The following is an 18,585-nucleotide window of genomic DNA, read 5'->3' as shown; positions in this document are numbered from 1 at the left end:
ACATGCAACTCCTTAGATATTAAAAGGAGTTTATAATTATAATATTAATATTATACATAATTATAATAATTTATCATTTTAAAAGCTTAAGGTTTATTTTTGTCTAATGGTGAGTAGGGTTTATTCATAGCTTAAAATTCCATGTGAACAAAGCAAAACAATAAGCATTGTTTTACTGCTTAAATTCATACCCTCAAACTATTTAGACTGCATTGGTAACACAACTCTGTTCATTTTTTGAAAATACAATGCTTACCAAAAAAAAACCAACCAACAGATGAACTTCAATCTTATGCAAATGTCCTTTGTTTCGTGCTCTGGTGAGCAAGCTACTGTACCAATACTTTTGGCAGTAGTACAAGACTGAGTTCATGGAAGCATGTGTGTATTTACACAAAAGAGGCTTCTAAGCTACAAAAATCCCTCTTGTTTGGTTACATTAATTTCCCTTGAATGAAGTTTGTATGCAAGCCAAAACAATGGTAGTTATCCTGTCCTCTAGAGCTCATTCCCAACAGAACTATGTGAATAATTGAAAACTTCCTAGGTAGTCCTGTAAGACTCTTCTTTCATAAACCAGGAGAACCACAATGCTATTTTTTTTCTTCATTAGCTATTTTCAGTAAAGCTGATAATTATCGACAAGATTCAATTACATTAAAAAACCTTTTTTTACTTCTTAGCATTTTAATGAAGTCTTCACATCCTGGAGAAGATAGTAAGTCATTTTCTGATCTGATTAGGGAGTTAAAAGCAAGCATTCAAGTTAAATATTGAAAACATGTCAGGTGCGTAAGGAAGAAAATGAACTGAAGTATAGTGCCAGAGACTGGTGTAAAGGGAAAAAATGAATCTAATGCTTTTGAGTCAAAAGACAAGCACTAATTTTTCAGCTACCCCTGCAGCAAAGAAATCTGTTGGCTCAGCCAGTAGACCTCTCTCTTAAATACACAATTGCTACAAGGAAAACATGTTACAGCCATAAGCCAATGAGAATTATTCCCACCTTAACTGAATCTGGTCCCAACACTTCTGCATCAGGTGGCTGAACACCAGCAGGTCTGGATGGTTTAGTGGTAACTTCCGACCAGGCACTGCTGTTTGTGCCTCCGTGAAGGGTGCTCATCAGCACTCTGTATTCAAATTTTTGCCAAGGGCTCAGAGCAGTACTCTGGTCAATGTAACTCATGGACTGACTGAGAGGGAGAGTCACCACAGTTGATATTTGTTCTGTTCCTTTCACCCTCCTTTCTACTGTAACGTTTTCCACCAAACCATTTGGGTAAACAGGTGGTTGCCAAGATATGACCACAGAAGATGGGGTATCTGAATACAGCTCTGGAGCAGGAATATCCTCAGGTGCAGTTGGAAGAGTCTGTATTTCTGGGGTCTTGGGTGAAAGAGAGCATCCTTTAGAAGTGCATCCTTCTACCTGAAACACATACACAGCGTGAGGATGCAAGCCTTCTACAGTGCAATTGGATCTAGTTCCTAGCACTGTAGCATGCAGTTTGCCATTTTGGTAAATATTATAATGAGTGATAATGCCATTTGGCTTTAAAGGATGCTGCCAGGTGATGCTCGCTGTCCTTGCTGTAACATTCAATAGAAGTGGTGGATCCAAAGGTCCAGGTTCTATAATAGAAAAAAAAAAAAAAAAAGAGAGAAAAGGAAAATTATTTAAACTCTGTGATTTGTAAAAGTCAGCAGTAGCAAGCAGTAGTTATCGAAAGGTGCTAAAATCTACTAAACAGACTATTTCTTCAGAAATTGTAGGCCCAGCTATTCAAGGGATGAATATGGCTTTCTTCTCAAAGTCAAGCTGCTCTTTAAGCATACCTTCCCCTCACTCAACCTTCCTCCCTCCTCCTCCACATCTTCTTTCCTCCTGTGTCTCAAAAGTGTCCTATTGATGCTGTTAGCTTGTGGAGAAAGTGTTCGGCAAAGTATCAACGTAGATCTGCAGTTCTAGCCTTTGCTGAGATTTTTCTAGAGCACTAGCTACTAACTGCAACTAGCAGCACAAGCATAATAAAGCTGCATATGTTACAGCTCAGTAAGCCCCTGCTGCATTTCTCATTATATATTCAATATTTTACTTCATTCTGGTTATAATTCTAATCCATTTTTTGCAATTTATCTACTCCCTGTTAATATTCTAGGTGATTTTTTACTTAAACTGTGACAGAAGCTGCCGATTTAGCTCTTTCACCTACTGATAAATAAACAATGCACAGATCTGACCTTTAGGTTAACAGGTTTTATGCTTGCTCCACTCAGCACTCTAACTGATTCAATTATCATAAAGGTTCAGGAGCTTCCATGAATACTGAAAAAGACCGACCATATGCCTGCATAGGAGTTGTGGAACAGCAAATACTCTGCAGCTCTCCAGAGGAATTCCTTAATTGTAAATAATTTCAACACACGACACAATCAAGTCACCTTGAATGCAAAACCCTCAGCCTGTGGAGGCAAAGTGTTATTTAAGCTTTACTGGGCTGCGTTAAATTCTGCAATTTGAAGGGCTGTTAAGTTTTTCAATTGAAATTTCATTTAAAATGCAGGTGCTTTTTATTATATTGAGGCTTTACTGCTCTCTAGGTACAAGCAGGAACATGGTGCAATAACACAAATCTGGCTCAATCACTGATCAGTAACAGCTGTAATTCCAGAACATTTAGCATTCTTAGAAAACACATCCTGAAATCTATAAATTGCTACAGCAGATCAAGAAATTACTATATTCCCTCCTACTCTGCCAATAGCAATTTTGACATTTATGAGATTTTTCTGTGAACATTACATTTTATTGAAATCTTTAAAAGATATATACTTGGATTTAGTAATACTTTAAAATAGCTTTAGGTTTGGGGATTTTTTTTTTTTTTTGGGGGGGGGACTAAGTTTCAAAAGCTAAGGGTTGAAAATTTAAAATTCATTAGTGATTGTGAGTTTTCTAAGACACAGGACACGACACAGCATATGCTGAATTCCACACTGGTCAACAACATCACTGTTTAATTCCTAGTGAAGCAGTAGGCTGTCCAAACCACAAGGAACATTATCACTCTTATCTCTATAGGAAGAATAATTTACTTCACTGGAAGTTAAATAATTCCTGATAATTTTTAAGTGAAAAGAGAAAGAGAGAGGAAAACAAGAAAACCTATAAAACAAATAAATCCAGCACCATGAGAGGCTCCTTTAGAATAACAGCTGAAGCAGTCAGAAGTCCTGGTTCTCCTCTTACATACAGAGAGAGGTAAATCAGGACTGTTTCACTGATACCAGTGGAAACAGTGATGTAAAATTGGGATAGCAATAAAATTTACATTTTAGCTTTTAAATCTGAAAAAGTAACAGTGTTTTTTCTTTCATTATATGATGCATCACAAAGCAACTCCATAAAACCCATCCATATCACATATCCTGTTCTACTCACATAGCAATAATAAGGATGGAGCTCCATATCTAATGCTTGTGCACTCTAGGATTAATTTAGATCTCAGCATTTACAAGTATAAAGGATGATCTGTTGTAAAGAGCAATTCAATTCTATTTGCATGTACTCTTGGGCAAAATCAATTAGGTCATAAGCTGGAATAAAATTTAGTCCATTATTTAGACTTCACTGAAAGATGGAGAGGTGTAAACCTGAATCATATGTATATTCTGCAAACTGAAAATTTTGCTGGGGTGAAGGGGGAAGAGGAAAATTTGCTATGGAATTGAAGACTGAAAATAAACTGCTTCAAATTCTAGTTTAATGCAGGTGGGAAATGGAAAGATTTACCACTGAGCCACAAACTTGCATTTTATCTAATTATACCTCATAAATAAGGTATAATACTATGAGCTTCTGCAGGGGGAGAAAAACAAATCAAACCAAAACAAACCCCACAATAATTAAGCAGTTTGTTGTGAAGGGAAGGACAAGCCTTTTTATTCCTACTGAATAAGTTGCTGGCATTACAGGTGAAACATTCATGGCAATTAGTTGAACCTCTGCTTCACCTCCACACACACACTCAGAGTATAGAAGTATTCTTTAAGGACAATCTGTAATGTATGGGAGGAGCTGTCAAACTTAAACTTTCAGTCCCCCTAGTCCTTCCCCCTCCCCTCAGAAAAGCATATTTTGGTAGCTAGCACAGCTACCTACGCATTCCCTGCTGCCCTTTTAAAAGAGAGATTTTTAAGACTCTGAGTTCAAACAAGACGATTGAGAGAAGCTTAATTGGCCCCACTGGATGGGAAAGCATTAAATCCTGGTCCCCAGCACTCATTCGGTGTTGCTTTTTTTTTCAATGGCAAGCAGAGTCATCTAATTCTATACAGAAGTCAACTAGCACGATACTGCTTGGTTGAAAGGGTCACCACAATTATGTAAAACATGAGTATTAACTGTAATTGGGATAGTTTGCTAATATAATAAAAAGCTGTGAACATGAGAAAAGTTATGCTCGCAGCAGTAGCTATCACTTTCTAAAGTAAGAATTCATGGATGAAATGACATGAAAAAGATGGTTATAAAATCTTAATGGAATGATAAAAGGCAAAAGTCAGCCTCTCAGCTGAATTCTTAAAATCCCTATATATCACAATCAGCTTCTTAACTGTAAAATCAATGTGGAGTATAACATGTTGTCAATGTGATTGTCACTGAAGGGAAGACTGCAAAGTATGACAGCTCCACAGTACAGTCTGACAATGATGAAAATAAAATCATAAAGCTTTTTACATGGATGTAATTTATAGAAATAACTACTGAACATGGGAATGTGGGCATCTTTTTCCTTAAGATTCTTAGTTCATATTTCAAACCATTTCATTACATTATTAATACTAGAAGGTAGTTTTATTTTGGCAAATGAAATTATCTTTTATAGCAGGCTATTTTGCTCACCTGTTTCAAAAGTTCAGACTCAACTTAAAATGAAGGCACAAAATTATCCTTAATCTTTTTTAATTCCCTGACTAGAACTACATATTTGTTTATTTATTGTACAGACTGGGGGTGCAAGAAGCTGTACACTCATGGATGCATTTAGGAGAATCTATATTTTATATACTGAGACATGTACGTGGACTACTGCCCTTTAAAGCTAATGAGAAATACCTCACTTGCTGGGAAACTCTCATTAAGCAGAATAGAAATTCTGTGCCTTGTATTCTTGATTCCTTCACTCTTTTCAGGAACACGGACAATGAAACTGTGCATGTTATCAAAATGTTGCATTTTCATATGCTAACAACTGTAAACAGAAGACAATCCTAAATTGTGCAGCTCTGGGCATAGGGGACCACACGAATCTTTTATCACATCAGATCACAGAACTCAGAAGTCATTAAACTGTTCATGCAATGACATGCAGTCCATATGAACCCCTTCACATACTGAGAGACATATTTAGAGATAGGTGGGACTCTATAAATCTGTTTCTATTTGTTTGGCATTAACTAGTCTGATACTATACTGACCAAGATCACTGGAACAAACACCTTTGATTAACGCATAGTTAGCAGGTTTTAAAATATACATAGGATATGTACTTACTGTTATCTGGCAAGGACAGATTAGGCTTTAAAAAATGCATGGAATCACTTACTAGTGCCATACTATGCAGATCAAAATACTTGAAAATTATTTACAGCATTTTCTCATGCATTAGAAAATATCTCAGACCTACTAATCTGCATATTAAGACATTTTATTGGCAGATGCAACAGATTTTTATAACATTTTTCTATATGTTGATTTTTCTTTAATAATTCCTAATATCCTCCTAGTTTACTAAATAATTATCATAATTAAAATGTAATATGCAGATATACTGGAAAATCATGAGGTTATATTAGTAGATCTCTATTGACTTTAACAGTGGATGTGTTGATTTACATCCATTGCTCTCAGGTGTATGTGCACATACACACATATTTTATTCCTACAGATATATAATAAATGCTTTGCTGAAACAAAAAGGACATATTTACTGGACAAAATTCAGTAAGAACATGTGTACATACATATTCTTCAAAAAGGAAGAGATATGGGAAATTTCTACTGTCAAATTGTATATTAAAAAGTCAAAGTCTATTGGTTAGAAGGGCCAGGAATTAAGTGTACTTCTGCAACAAGCTGTCAGTATAGGCAGTTTTATAGGAAACATACTGAAACCTTGACAGAAATACTGCTTATACCTAATCACAATCATTCAGTGTTAAGCAATTGAGTTGAATATCCTTTCACAGATGGCAACCCTCCACAATGACACCAAAACCAGAGTCCTTTATCATCCCTGAAAGTTGGATGGGTGTTTTTTAAATTCCAAAGCCTGCTGGATACTGAGGACACATCAGCATGTATTCTTTAGCAGTACCAATGCAAATTGAAGTGGCCATTTTAAGGAAAATAATTTTCCCCTTGGAGTAGTTCATACAGTTTATGAACTACTCTAAACTGTAGTTCAGTTTATAGCTGAACTACAGAAGTTTGTTTTAAGCTAAGCATCACAGTTGAAGAGGTGAGTTGTTTGTTCATCTCAAAATATCTTAATTGTGTAAACACTGGCAGAGGCATTGTATTTTTCTTTTCTTGTTTTTGAGTTTCCTTTGGCAACATCTGCCTTCCATAATAACTTAAGGCATTACTGCAGTTAGGTTTTGCAGAGGGTAGCAAAGTCCACAAAGACCACCCAAGTTCTATGTAGCAGGTAACTTTTACATACATGTGGACTACATATATGTAGACATATGTAGACTACATAGGAATGAGCAATCTGTGTAGGCTTCCTGCGCTAACACCCAAAAAGGGAATTTTAACATTATACACCTACTATTTTGCATAACAAATAGTTTTTTGATATACTAACAAATTATGCCTTTTAAATGCACTCCTGAGCTCCTCCTGTCTGAGAAGAAACAACACTATCATAGAATCATAGAATAGTTAGGGTTGGCAAGGACCTTAAGATCATCTAGTTCCAACACCCTGCCATGGGCAGGGATGCCTCACCCTAGACCACATTGCCCAAACCCAAAGCTCTGTCCAACCTGGCCTTGGACTATCTGACCAGAGCTAAATAATCATTGCAATTTCAATTAAATAGTCATAGGAGACTGGTTGTATTTAGACCATGAATGCAGAGAAGTTTAATAATATTGTATCCACTATTGGTAACTAGCAAGTACAATAAAGGAATTGAGTATCAATGAAGGATTTTCACAGGCAGATAACCTGTTTCACAGGTGGATAACCTATACTCTGGTATGTAAAGACCAAGTTCAGAGCTACTTATAGGTAACATATTCATAGAAGCCTTTATACCTTTGGTGCATAAATGGATTTATCAGATAAATTTCTGTTGTGAATTATTTGCTTAGCTTCAAAGGAAAATGTTTTACAATTATGGGAACAAACGTTTTATTATGGGTGTTTTCTCAAGATAAAGAGCTACCCATTTAGAGAAGGGACTAAAATGAAGTTGAGTTACCAGCACTGAATATTTGCTACAACAACAACATATGAGCATCAGGTTAAATTTGTGATCTGAAATGCAAATCTCATATTGGGGTAAAATAGAGTAAGACCACAAAGCACTTGGGTGTGAAGGCAGAGAAAGCAACACAGTAGTAAAATTATCTTGATTCCTGCCTCTCCTCCCCCTTCCCACCCCCTCCCCCTTTCCTGCTCAGAATGACTCACTTAACAAGATAAACAAGTTAAAAAAGATGTAACAGGTAAAATCACTTTAGAAAATACTTAATTCTTCTAAAATTTGGTACAATGTGGTCATCCATTACTGATTTAAAGAAAGGCAAATAATATATTTTTAAACAACTTCTTTTTTCAAAAAGTATGCTATTAGATATCATCATGTATTTTGTATAATGTACAACAACCTCAAGTTTTGTCATGTATTTCTGCTTATGTATTGTATCTGCTGTAAAATCCTAGCCTGCCAACTAAGTGGCTATACCTGTATGCTGATACCTGCTTGGTAAATCAAGGGACTGTTGAACAAATTATGTGGAGTGAATCAGCAGAACGTAGAACTATTAATGAAGGAAGTGATGGGACTGGCAATGACAAAATCAATTGCAGACCAGTAGATCACCACTTGAATTAACAAAGATCACTGGGAATGCAAAGTTCTGTTCAGCTGTGGTATAGCTTAGGTATTCTCAGCACAGAGATAAGACAACTGTCATATGCTATTAAATTCAACTTATTTTCTGTGATGTGACTGAAATCAGAATCAAGTCCCTGAATATGCAGGAGTACCACTTACAAAGCTGTACTTACTGGTGTATCTTAAACTAACTATATATGAACTCATATGAATGGAAGGATATTACATGAAGAAACAAGGTAGTACTTCACAAACACATATTTAAATATTCATGTTTTATGAAAATCTAAGACAACAGATACTTGATCCCGTAAGAGTTATTATTGCAAGTTAATATTCACGAAGGAAACACATTACTGCTCTTTAACTGTGAAAACTAGATAACCAAAAGAAATTTTGTGCAATGACATCTGAACTGCTATTTATATTTTCTGCTAAAGTGAGTTAAATAAGATGGGACTGCTTACTGTCCTCTGCTGTAGTCAGTGACGTCCAGTTGCTATAAGCATTGCCATAACCATTGGAGGCAACCACTCTCATCTCATACTCAGTGTATGGCTGAAGGTCTGTGACCCAGTGCTGTAAGGAAGCAGTAGGGCTGGAAAGCAAACTGCAAAGAAAAGCAGCAGTTACATCATTAAACATCTCAGCACCTAAAGGAAGACTAAAACATTATATGTCTCATAACAAAACCGGCCACCCTAAAGGTGAGCCATATTCAAGATAACAGGACTTTTCTTGCTCAGCAGTTGATGGTGGCCTTGCTATGGTCTGCGTACTCTAAAATGTCACCAGCAGAATGTCTCCTCTGCATCTGGAGTTGGTATCTGGGCGCGCCTGGGGCGTTGTTGCGAACTGGTGTAGACCAGACAACCTGAAGACTGGTCGGAGTGGCAGATGAAAGCCTTGGAGGCATCATGCCATCTGGAGCTGTTGAAAAACATAGACGAATTAGAGCAGAGAAAACCATGGAGAGCATATGCTGGGTGGAAACAAAATGCTCCATATACTGGAAAAACTGTTCCTCGGGATCAACAGCAATGTTAACATGGTCCATTTAGTTTAACATTTTCACTACTGAACAATGCTATTTCTTCATTTTCTCCTTTCCAGTACAGTTACATGAATATCATTTTGCTAACAGCAAACCTCCAAACAATAAAGTAATACAGAAGCAAAATATTCTTTACCACCTGTTCAGATATTATCTACTTCTTGTGCACAGCTCTACCACCATGAGAAGCTAAAGAAATACTAACAGAAATATTACCCAGCAAAAGTAAAACTGATCAGACTCTCATCATTCAGATACCTTTTCACCCTTATAAATTAGAAAGAATTTTAAAAGAAAACAGCAGAAAATTTAAGGGAAAAAAAGGTATTTAGGTAGAAACTAAGATTCGCTTAAGTCTCAGTCTCTAGCCCACTGTTTTGTTAAGGAAATTAATTTTTATGAAGACCAGGAACTGCAGATCAAAATATGCCAGTAATGATGCCACCAATGACCTTTAACTGCTGCAAATTTCACTGCATGAAGTGAAAAGAGTTATGCTAATTTGCACCCATAAGTTTACGGCTTTGTTTTTTCTTTATGAAGGAAACAATCCGTTGAAGAAACTTTCAGTATATAAACACACCTGGAACTTTCATATATAATCCGTGTCTGTAGTTCTTTTCCAGAGTTAAAACACTAGAAAATTACTGCCTTTGTCATTTAAACTCTTGTATAATAATTTTGCTTTTCACAGTCCAGTAGATACCATTTCTTTCTTTCTTTGGTCTTTCCAAAAGAAATTGATTTGTTGCTGTTGTTTATCCCCTTCTCTCTATTGGAAAAAACAGTCTCACAGATCTGTAACTTAAGGTGCAGTTGTAAGCCTCAAGGCATTAAGCTGTAAGATGATTGAACAGTATTTTACAGTGAGTTTGATGATTTTCATTTGCCACCAGTATAAGCTATGGTTACTAAGAAGAAACAGACTTTGTGACACACTGAATTATTCTCTTCCTGAAACAGATGTAAGGATGGCATTGGCTCAAAAAAAGTCATCAGCCATATACAACTGTTTATTTACACTGAAATATATGTACAGAGATATGTGAGCAAGCTTCTGACACTTTGATTATACATACTTATGACTGTAGAACTTGAAAGTTCTTCAGCTCCAAACTATAACATATAGATGTTTGAGATTGAGGTAATTCATGGTCTGCAAATCTCTTGCCAACAGCTTCAAGAGCTTGTGAGCACCTCAGCTCAGAGGGAAGATAGCTGATTTAACTTGTATAGCCCCCAACATCCCTCCAGCTGAGCCACCAAAACCAAACATCTGCACAACAAATGGCTCTGTGTGAGAATTAAATTTTACTCTCAGAGTAAAATGGTGGACATATATTTACCTCAATTGTGCTTAGCAGCAATATAACTAATGTTGTGGAGTTATGCAATATAGGGGTTTAAACCTTATGGATGTAAAGTACAATACTTGCAGATAACTATGAACTATTTTGGTGTCCCTTTATAAAGTGATTCCTGAACTTGCTAGTAAGCAAACTCAGCCAGCACAAGAAAGATGGCAGAAGTAATGTAAAAACTTTTATTAGAGGGTTTTAAGGTGTTTACAAAAGTTGACACTAATAGACTCAATATCCCTTCAAAGTAGGGTACTACATCATTTAAAACTGTAGCTTAAAATGCATCAATTGTTTAAGTGCACACAGATATTCCACAAGAAAAAAAGCTACATCTAAAAATTAACCTATTAGCTGAACTGTAATTTGGCCAGGAAGCCAAAGTTCACACTGTTACTGAGGAGACAGTGTGAGCAAGTCACTGAGGAGGCAAAAGTGTTAAATTTATTTCCAGTTCTGTCAGGACACATCACCTTTGTCTTTCATTTCTCAATCTGTTAAATGGAGATAATAATACTTATCCTTTTTTGTAAAGCTCTCTGAGATCTACAAAGTAAAAGCTCTGACTAAGCTTTATGTATGTATAGCGGTGGTTATTATAGCGATACAGGAATGTTCATCAAAAAACAAAGATGTAGCTGTCTAAATGTCAATAACAATTCACAGTGCCGATGTTATTTTAATGGTGTAGGTAATCTCAGCTAAATGTTCAAATCTCTTCTACCAACAAAAGCACAGCATAGGGAAGAGTAGAATTTGGACAAATCTCTTCTGTGAAAGTCGACTGACCTGTAGAACAAGCTAAGCCCACTACTTTCAAACCAACACGTTAGAATATACAGCAGATTTCTTTAATCTGAAAGATACTTCCTGTAGCTTGTGGAGAAGGTCCTCAGCTCTGTGCTTCCAAAGGAACAGGATGGCATGACAAATAAGTAGTCAAGTTTCTGCTTAGTCATAACGAGAAAGGCCCTCTATTAAACTAATAATGCTTTGATTATCAAAACTACGGAGACCCCCCTCCCCAATGGTAATTATATATTGCACACAAAACATCCTTTTGACTATTTCAAACATTCCTCATCACCAAGGTCTTTAGTGTAAGATTTCCCTTAGCTTAACCCTCTTTATCCAATGCATAATCCCGAGAGACTCCTTACTACTAAAGTAATAACTGGCAACCAGCAATAATTCTACTGCGAATTTCTCGACAGAAGAACCATGTATCTATCAGCTTGATATATTGTCTTTAAGATGCAATGTTGCTCAAAAAGCTCACCTCAAGCATTAATATGACCCTCATGGGGCAACCACTCCACTTGCAGCCTACTGAATCAACATCTAGCCCAGTAAATCCTCACTTACCAGGGTGGAAAGCCACACTTTATAAGAGGACACTACAAAGGTAGAATAAAATATTAAATCAGATGTTAATTCTAATGAAAGAATTTATAAACAGCACCTCAAAATAATAAAACCTGAAGACTGCTTCAAACTGAGAATCATACAGTATGTTCCAGATACTCACATGTATGCAGACGAGTCAAGAAAGATCTGATCCCTGCTTGGCCACTAATATGCTAAGCAGTATTTGAAAAGTGTTTCAAATTCACTTCTCAATTTCTTTATCTTAAATCACATATGTAGTAGTAGTTGCCTTTGTAAGTATTTGTTTATTTTAGGACAGCAAGCATCGTGTTAAGCAACTGTGCTTAAATGTTTACTTCATGTTGGAAGCCTATGGTTGAGAAGTATTCATTATATTTATCATAGGGATATATAGAATCATAGAATGGTTAGAGTTGGAAAGGACTTTGAAGCTCATCCAGTTCCAACCCCGTGCCACAGGCAGGAACACCTCGCACTAGAGCAGGATGCTCCGAGCCCCGTCCAACCTGGCCTTGAACACTGCCAGGGATGGGGCAGCCACAGCTTCTCTGGGTAACCTGTGCCAACACCTCACCACCCTCATAGGGAAGAACTTCTGCCTAAGAGGTCATCTCAGTCTCCTCTCTGGCAGGTTAAAGCCATTCCCCCTTGTCCTGTCCCTACAGGCCCTTGTAACAAGTTCCTCTCCACATTTGTTGTAGACACCCTTTAGGTACTGGAAGCTGCTCTAAGATCTCCCCAGAGCCTTCGGTTCTCCAGGCTGAACAAGCCCAGCTCTCTCAGCCTGTCACCATCTGAAATATAAATTTTCTGAAAGTAGTATGCTTTGAGTAGGACTATTAAAAGTTAACTACCATTAGGACAATAAAGTATTATTTAGTTATAAAAATACCTGCACTTGTAATCTGTAATAAGCGGAAGAAAGCACAGTAGAGTGCAATCTGATATCTATCAAACAGATGTAAACTCATACCAGCTTTGAAATGAAGTGACACCACTTTTAACAGCTATCAGATATACCAGCCCTGCTGCATCTGTGATATCTGCAGATGGGCTATGTAAATGCGACTATACAATTTGACACATCTGCATATGTAAAACATTTAGCACAAATGATACATTTGTATCTTATTAAAATACTTTTCATACACGAGGATGCAAACAGTAACTGCAGGTATTTAACTACAGAGGAGGAAAATAGGCTCTCCACAGTTTGTGGCAAAACAGCAAGGAAAGTTTCAGTCAAACTGCCTTTAGATGAATGTTTCATTCAGTCATTCTTTTCCAGGTTCAGTTCACAAGCCTCATTTGTTTCATTACAGTCTTTGTTTAGATACTCCCGATTCATTTTCTATTTTAGGTGCCCATACTGAGATCATCTCTTTACAGTTTTTTTTAGGGCAATGCGTTCTGCACGTTGACATTTGTTTCTTCAGATTTTCCCAGCTATGCCTGTTACCAAGTTGCTTGCTTGGTCCAAATAATTCCAGTCATTGAACTCTTCATAGTTTTCAACATGGGCATGTGTTTTTGTTTCATTTAACTGTAAGACAGGCCATGGTGCTAGGCCATACGTCATCCTGAGAAGGGCATGCTAGTTATAAACCCTTATCTACTGGCAAAGCAGAAGACTGCTTTTTTTTATTCCTTATCTTCACAGGTTCATTGAGGTTTACTCTGGTTTGGATTTTAACTCTATTTTCCCAGTTATCTTTCCTACTCAGTGTATAATGAATATACACAGTTGTTCATAATTTTTCATTTAATATATATGTTCAACCATGCTGTTTTCCACCTAACTTAATGCCTAAACAATGTATAGACTATTCTTGGATTTTTCTTTATTATTTTCTAATTTCATTGTTACATGTTTTCTGTCAGAGATATATCTCCATCTAATAGTAATAAGACAATGCACCCCTTGTTCAACATACATCTACACACTTTGGAACATACAACGTGGTAAGGTCCATGGTGGCCTTCTTGCTTGCTCCTCTCTGACAAATGGGGTTTGGGAAGAAAGGAAGCTGCACTATCAGAACAAGAAAGTAGAGATGCAAAAGAGTACCTTAAAGACTAAACTTTCCAGTAAATCCAAACCTGTTCCTGTTAGTGACTTTTTTAAGAAGTATAACATAAATAGGGTACAGAAATAATTTTGTTCTCTCTTCACTATCTAACCTGTTTTATTCATATAAACTCTGCTATGATCTTAATTTCACTTGAAAAGGAGCGGCTCTGCAAATCTTTTCACTTTTCACAGCGTTAATCTTTAATTTTACTTGTACTTCTAAGGCACAAGATCACTTGCAGAAATTAAATTCAGAAATTTGAAAATTCTAAATTTTCATCTTTATCTGGATCAAAATTTTACCTTTAGCTGGATTGTAAGTATAAGCTCTAACTGCTTTTTTTTCCTCCACTTGCGCTATTTGGTATACCAAGCTGCAGAGCACAACTTTAGCAGGGCTTTACAGACCTGAAGTTTAAGACGACTGCCTTTCAAAATCCCAGAGCTTTCTTACTTATATCTCATTAATACTGCTCTAATGAAAAACAGTCAGACCTCCCTCTCCATTTAATAAACTTTTCTTCATATACAACCTCAACATCTACAGTCCAGATATGGGTCTCAACTATGCGTAACAGATGTCCCTTTCCTAAGTGTTTTATTTTACTGAGGTCAACCATACGAAAACATTTATAGATTTGTCTCCTTTTCCTTTATATAAGGAGTAACCTACCTTCCTTCCTCATGCTAGTTAGAAGTTTATCCATGCTGCTCAGCAAGAACTTTGCTACACTCTCAAAGCTACAAAAGAATGCCAATAAGCAATTAGCTCAATGATTAATGATTTTAATACCTGTAATAAAGACAGTGGATGGAATTTATAACTACCCAGTAAAACTAATTATTTATCAGGCTGTTTAAAAGAATGTCTAGCCAATAACTCTCATATCACAAAATTAATTGAAGAAAAAGCACTATGAGGAAAAAATGTAAGTATTGGTTTTACAAACTCAGGCAGAAACTGCAATTAAAGAAACAGCTCCTGTGGGTTAATTGTGACTCTGGCTACTGGAAAATTAAATATCTCTGTGCCATAGCTTAGAGAAACTATCAGATCTCCCTTTTTTTTTTTTTTTTTAACTTAGGGGAACAAACATAGCAAGAGCAGGGGAAACAAGATCCTGTCTATCTTCATGCAGAAGCTCCAGTTTCCTTCTTGAGCAGCTTTAGATTAATTAAGGACTTCTTTGTTTGTTTTGAAAGAAGGAAGGTGAATTAATTTGACATTACCATCAAAATCTTACAGCTTCCCTTAGATATGATATCTGCAGGCAGAGAGCTATGATCAGAGGCATGCATGCGGTATGCTAGCGTCCACATTGGTGGAATCATCTCTGGTTAGAGTCTCATAGACTGCTGGCAAGGAGACACTTGACTAAACTGAACCTTCTTTCTTAATGTTGATGGCAAAATTTCAAAGAGCTGGAAGCTGGCTTTTAATCCTTTTACTTTGTGTTTGAAACTAGACAGTTCTTATATAGCTATGGAAATGGGGGCTTCCCAAAAGCAAACACATCAATAAAGCAAATTACATCACTAATGGTTGGGAAAAGACCAGGGAAGAAAGTTTAAACCATGTAGCTTTAAGAATAATAGTTGAGCAAAGGGATGGATGTAAAAATCTTCAACTTCACAGAAGTCTTGCAAAGAGAGAATCTCTGTGTCCTGGAAAACAGAACATACAGTAATGGGATTAAAATGTTGCAAGAAGGATTTCAAATCTTCATCAGAGAAACCAAATGTTTTTCCAGAAATGAGACAACTTATGGCTTTGAGGAAAGAAGATACACAAAATGATTTCATGAACTCCTTTTCAGCCTAATGTTTCAATTAAAGGGATTCTAACATCATGTAAGATGAAGAAAGAAAAAGAAAAGGGAAAAGGCAAGGAGGTGGTGAAGTTACCAGAAGCCTAAGCCTCTGTCTGAAACATAAGCTTGTGAAAATTAATTTTTAATATTGTTTCATTCTATGACCAAAAGCAAAAGGATAACATAGGATATTCCAAACCAGAAAGCATCATTCCACCTGAACAAGAGAACATGGTTTCTGCAACTGATTCTTGTTATAACTCCACGTGTTGTGAAATAAACTTACAGAAACCTAACTGAATGCTAAAGAAAGTGAGGTGTTAGAAAGATGTGAATGGTCTCGTTAAATAAGAAGTCTCCTGGTTCAATGCATTGTGCGCACTCCTGCAGTATAAATGCGACAGTACTTAGTCACAGAACAGTGTAGCCTTCTGGCAGAAAACTGAAGTTGCCAGCTGATGTGCATTTTGACAGAACCACTTTATATACCCCTAAATCTACAGACTGGAGAACAACGCAGGTTTGCAAATAAAGTAGATCTGCAACAAAATTACTTGCAGTTATTTTTAATCCATTTCTTTTTTTCCTGTGGAATATTGCCATTTCTGATGCAATCCAAGCTTGAAAATTTCCATAAATAGAAAACATACCTGACAAGATGACAGATAAGCTGTTGTTAGGGAGCCACTATGCACAGTGGATGGTGCAGTCTTATTAACTTTGAATGTCCTACAGGTACCTGCAGGATCCAGGTCAATGGGCTACCTTTTGGCCATGAAACAAACAAAACTGTAAGAGACACTTTTCCCCTCAAATTCTTTCCTTTATTTGCAGAAAGAGAAGGAAAAGAAGTTTCCTCAAAGTTTCTGCTCCTAGCAATCTAGGAAACACAGAGCTGGATTTAATTCACAGCTGCTAATTAACTTCTTTATGCCATAGGAAGTAACCAAAAAGATGTCTTTTTATAGGGAAAATGAGAAGCAGGTGTTGAGGAAGAAGGAAATGGTTCTTCTCACATTCACCTATTGTCCCCATCCCTCTCATCTCCTCCACAGACAACACAACCAGGAATTCTGACTCTCCAGCATGTTTGGAGGGGACCAGCTGTCTATTGTGGCTTTGTGAAACCACTGAACCGCCTCAAGCTGCCACCTCTTTTCCTTCCCTTTCTGTAACAGGAATGTGCGTTTACACTGCCACATTTCTAGTGGCATTTATGTGTTGTTTTGATACATGGAGACCTCATAGCAGCCTTCCAGCATCTGAAGGGGGGCTATAGGGATACTGGGGAGGGACTCTTCATTAGGGACTGTAGTGATAGGACAAGGGGTAACGGGTTAAAACTTAAACAGGGGAAGTTTAGATTGGAAATTATGAAGAAGTTCTTTACAGTAAGGGTGGTGAGGCACTGGAATGGGTTGTCCAGGGAAGTTGTGAATGCTCCATTGCTGGTGGAGTTCACGGCCAGGTTGGACAGAGCCTTGGGTGGCATGGTTTAGTGTGAGGTGACCCTGCCCATGGCTGGGGGGTTGGAACTGGATGATCTTAAGGTCCTCTCCAACCCTAACTATTCTATGATTCTATGATTCTAAATATTATGATGTATAAACAGAACACCTAGAAAATCAGTATCGTTGAATAATAAAAGTAAATATAAGATACAAATAAAGAAAAATTATCACCTTACTTCTAAATAGAAATACCCATTGTCTAGAATAATAAATAAACCATTTTTCACAGGAGATTCACATTAAAGGATCAGATGACTTTATCATTACTGCAAACTTGCAAAGACCAAGGCACTGCCTCCTTGGTTGTGAGTACATCTGGGTATCTCAGCTGAGATGTGCCATCATTAGTACATCTCATTCCAGTTTTGGTTTTAGTCTCCTAATGGTACTGATAGGAAATAATATTAAAGCTACAAACATAGCTGGTCTCATTGTGGTTCAGATTTTGTGATACATTCATAGTATGATATTCCCACAATTGTTCATACACCACTGTTTTCTGCAAGACACTTGTAGAGTTTCTGAAAGCTTTTGTATATTCTGACTTACCTAATCTTACTAAATATATCTTTATGAAATATACGATATGAGAAAAGCAACTAGTTCTTAACTATTTTGTTCATCTCTCCAAAAGTGCCATAGGAGTGTACTAGGGAATATGTTGTCAAAGACACCATGGAATTTTATCTTCTCATTTCCCAGTTTCTCTAATGTGTAGACTCTTATTACAACAATATCAAAGTGTCTTCTATGCCAAAGCACTGAAATAAACATATTACCACTGAAATTCAGAAATTTGGAAGGTTCAAAATCTTACCAATTTTGCAAACTCTAACTTTACAGACTGGGAGTCTCCTCTTTGCTTGCAAGAAGTGTTGTTCATCTAAAGACAGTGGAAGTCATGCCTTTAAAATACTGAGTATATAATTCCTTGAAAATTTACCTCTTACAGTTCAATCAAGTGCCTTCTAAAACTTTGCTCCCTGGAAGTATTTTTCAGTGTCAACCATATTCTTACAAACAGAAGTTTAAAAATAATAATAATCGTCATTCACTACTCCACTTCAATCTTCAAGCTATTAAAAAACATATTATATTTTCCTGTTCATTGAAAGTGAACAAGGCTGAAAACAAAAAATATCAAAGCAACAATACTTATTAAGTAGAAACTCTGGTTTGTGTGCTATCTTAACCTGCTTCCCAATTCACTGTAAGGCATTCAAAGAATACAGCCTTTGAAGTAGCCTATACTCTGG

General features: G+C 36.7%; 1 protein-coding gene across 4 annotated transcripts in view; it reads right to left on the bottom strand.

The window, feature by feature from the left end:
* USH2A (usherin) overlaps positions 1-18,585 on the bottom strand; it is a 372,328-nt gene that overhangs the window by 128,006 nt on the left and 225,737 nt on the right. For all 4 annotated transcript variants that reach the window (XR_008971850.1, XM_057406464.1, XM_057406465.1 and 1 more), the window contains exons 39-41: positions 8,915-9,065; positions 8,603-8,745; positions 1,007-1,635 (exon numbers count right to left, since the gene is read on the bottom strand). Coding sequence is in view for 3 of the 4 variants with exons in the window: in XM_057406464.1 (XP_057262447.1) it covers positions 1,007-1,635; positions 8,603-8,745; positions 8,915-9,065 (923 nt within the window). In the remaining variant the exon portion in view is untranslated. The remainder of the gene's footprint in view (positions 1-1,006; positions 1,636-8,602; positions 8,746-8,914; positions 9,066-18,585) is intronic.

This window comes from Pezoporus wallicus, unplaced genomic scaffold, assembly GCF_028554395.1.
Source record: "Pezoporus wallicus isolate ANWC-B61680 ecotype Strahan unplaced genomic scaffold, APGP_CSIRO_Pwel_v1 scaffold_2617, whole genome shotgun sequence".
Lineage (NCBI taxonomy): Eukaryota > Metazoa > Chordata > Aves > Psittaciformes > Psittacidae > Pezoporus > Pezoporus wallicus.
This window is presented reverse-complemented; position numbering and strand designations above follow the sequence as displayed.